This window comes from Geospiza fortis, unplaced genomic scaffold (genome assembly GCF_000277835.1).
Source record: "Geospiza fortis unplaced genomic scaffold, GeoFor_1.0 scaffold112, whole genome shotgun sequence".
Classification (NCBI taxonomy): domain Eukaryota; kingdom Metazoa; phylum Chordata; class Aves; order Passeriformes; family Thraupidae; genus Geospiza; species Geospiza fortis.
In genome coordinates, this window is record NW_005054298.1 from 9,087,839 (window position 1) to 9,089,907 (window position 2,069).

At 40.9% G+C, this 2,069-nt stretch overlaps 1 protein-coding gene across 1 annotated transcript in view; it reads right to left on the reverse strand.

Moving 5' to 3' along the window:
- Nucleotides 1-2,069, reverse strand: part of PDIA5 (protein disulfide isomerase family A member 5) — an 85,882-nt gene that overhangs the window by 28,336 nt on the left and 55,477 nt on the right. Inside the window, exon 12 of the mRNA XM_014307563.2 lies at nt 1,856-2,019. Coding sequence (XP_014163038.1) covers nt 1,856-2,019 — 164 coding nt within the window. The remainder of the gene's footprint in view (nt 1-1,855; nt 2,020-2,069) is intronic.

Below are 2,069 nucleotides of genomic sequence, written 5' to 3' on the forward strand. Positions count from 1 at the left end.
AGAATGGTGCCACGGTATAAAGACCTTCATATGTCGCCTTGGTAATAAATTAGCTTTTCAGACTTTCCTGACACTTTCAATGACACCATTTTAAGTTGTATCAGGTACATAAAAACCAAGTGGAGAAAAACTCAATTTTTAAAGTCCTTCTCAAGGTCACTTGGTGGACATTCATGGTATTTCCACCATTACTGATTTTCCAGTTTTTAGAGAAAGACTTAGATGTGTTTCAGAGAAAGAAGAGTTACATAGTGTGTCCTTTAGCTGAATTCCTCCATGAACAAATTTGTTGTGAGCTATCACTGATTACAGTTACAGAGGTGGGACTTTACTCTCACACAAAATTTCCCACACTGACCTGGAATAAGCTACCCAGCAACTGGTAACAGCCTGGTGTGGCAGCAGAGAGGAACCACAGCCAAAACCTGCATGGCTGCAAGCACCCATTGAGACAGGTCTCCACAAGCTGTACTTTTATCACCAGCCTGCACCCCAGATGCATCCCTATTTCCATCAGCTTCATTGCAGCAGCTGTGTCAGTTCTATCCCTGTCAGAAAACAAGGGAATGCATCTCTAGCTGGGAGAAGATCCAGGAGCCAAGAGCAGGAGACAAGTTGTCTGGGCTTCACCTGTACCGCTGACTAGCTGAGTCTTCAAGAGCCACATCAGGATCCAGAAGAATTGACACCACTTTCCTGTTCCTCATTCACCTGCCAGTACAGGCAGCATCAGCCTGACTGTTTAACTCACTACAAAGTGCAAAGTGCTCAAAAGAGTTGAGCAAAGCAGTGAAATGAGGACAATGACTTCATATACAATACAGATACAGCAGCCTGGAGCCTGTGTGGGCAGGGAGGCCAGGGAGTACCACGTCTAAAAGTAAAATACAGATAAAGCTCCTCAACATGCTACAATGATACTGCCAGACCATATCCATTACCTGCTTTGAAGCAGTCACAGATGTAATGAAAAGAGAAAAGAGAAAAGAGAAAAGAGAAAAGAGAAAAGAGAAAAGAGAAAAGAGAAAAGAGAAGAACCAAAAAAACCCACACAACCTCTTCCTCCACCAAATAAAAGGGGGAAAATAAAGATTACATTCCTCATGCCAACTAGTTAAGTGATTAAAATATTCACAAAACTCTGGCAGGTTTTCTTCCCCTTGACTAATGCAGAAAATACATGAGGCTTACAGTACCCAAAGAAAATGCATATTTTATATATATATATGCATACTTTTACATACATGCATATATAATACATACTTAAAGAGAGAATTGTACCAGCAATTTATTTTGAAATGGAATTATTGTCATAATTTTCATATCAAACTTAATTCTGCATATTTCAGCACACCACCCAAGAAAAGTTGGTTAGTGCACTCAGAGGTGCTGGTTTTGTTGGTCTCACTGGCTTTCCTTCAGCCCCATGTGGGTGGAATTCTAGGCACTGGCTCTGAAATGTTGGAAAGAGAAAAGTACAACTGTAGAAATTCAGTTACTAACACTGGGATCTGCTGCTTCGTATAAAGAGGGAACAACAAATGTTCTGTTTATTTTCCAGAGCCATTGCTATTCCTTCTCCACTGAAAGGCTTAAGGTATATTTGAAAAATATTTACTTTGGGAAAGAAATACCAGGGCAGCTGTGAAAAACCCCATGGCAAACAAAGGATTTGATGTATTAGAGACCATAATTAACATACATGCTTCTTTGGGTTGGAATACTGGAATTCAATGTAATTTTGTTAGCAAGGGATTTAGGCAGTGTTGAAGCTCTGCTTAGTTCCTCATCAAAGCCATCTGCAGGAGCCACTAACCAGGAACCCAAATACTATGTTAAAACCCTCAAAACTTACTTCTGCAGCCAGTCAATGATCTTCTTCTTTGTTCTGAGGTGTGGCAGAGTGTATTTCTCCTCTCCATCCTTAAAATACTTCAAAGTAGGAAACCCTGAGATGTGATATCTTTCTGCCAGAGCCTTGTTGACAGTCGCATCGACTGCTGCAAGGACACCCGGACTCTGAAAGAGAGATCACCTCCTGTAAATCCCAGCCATAAACATAAACCCCT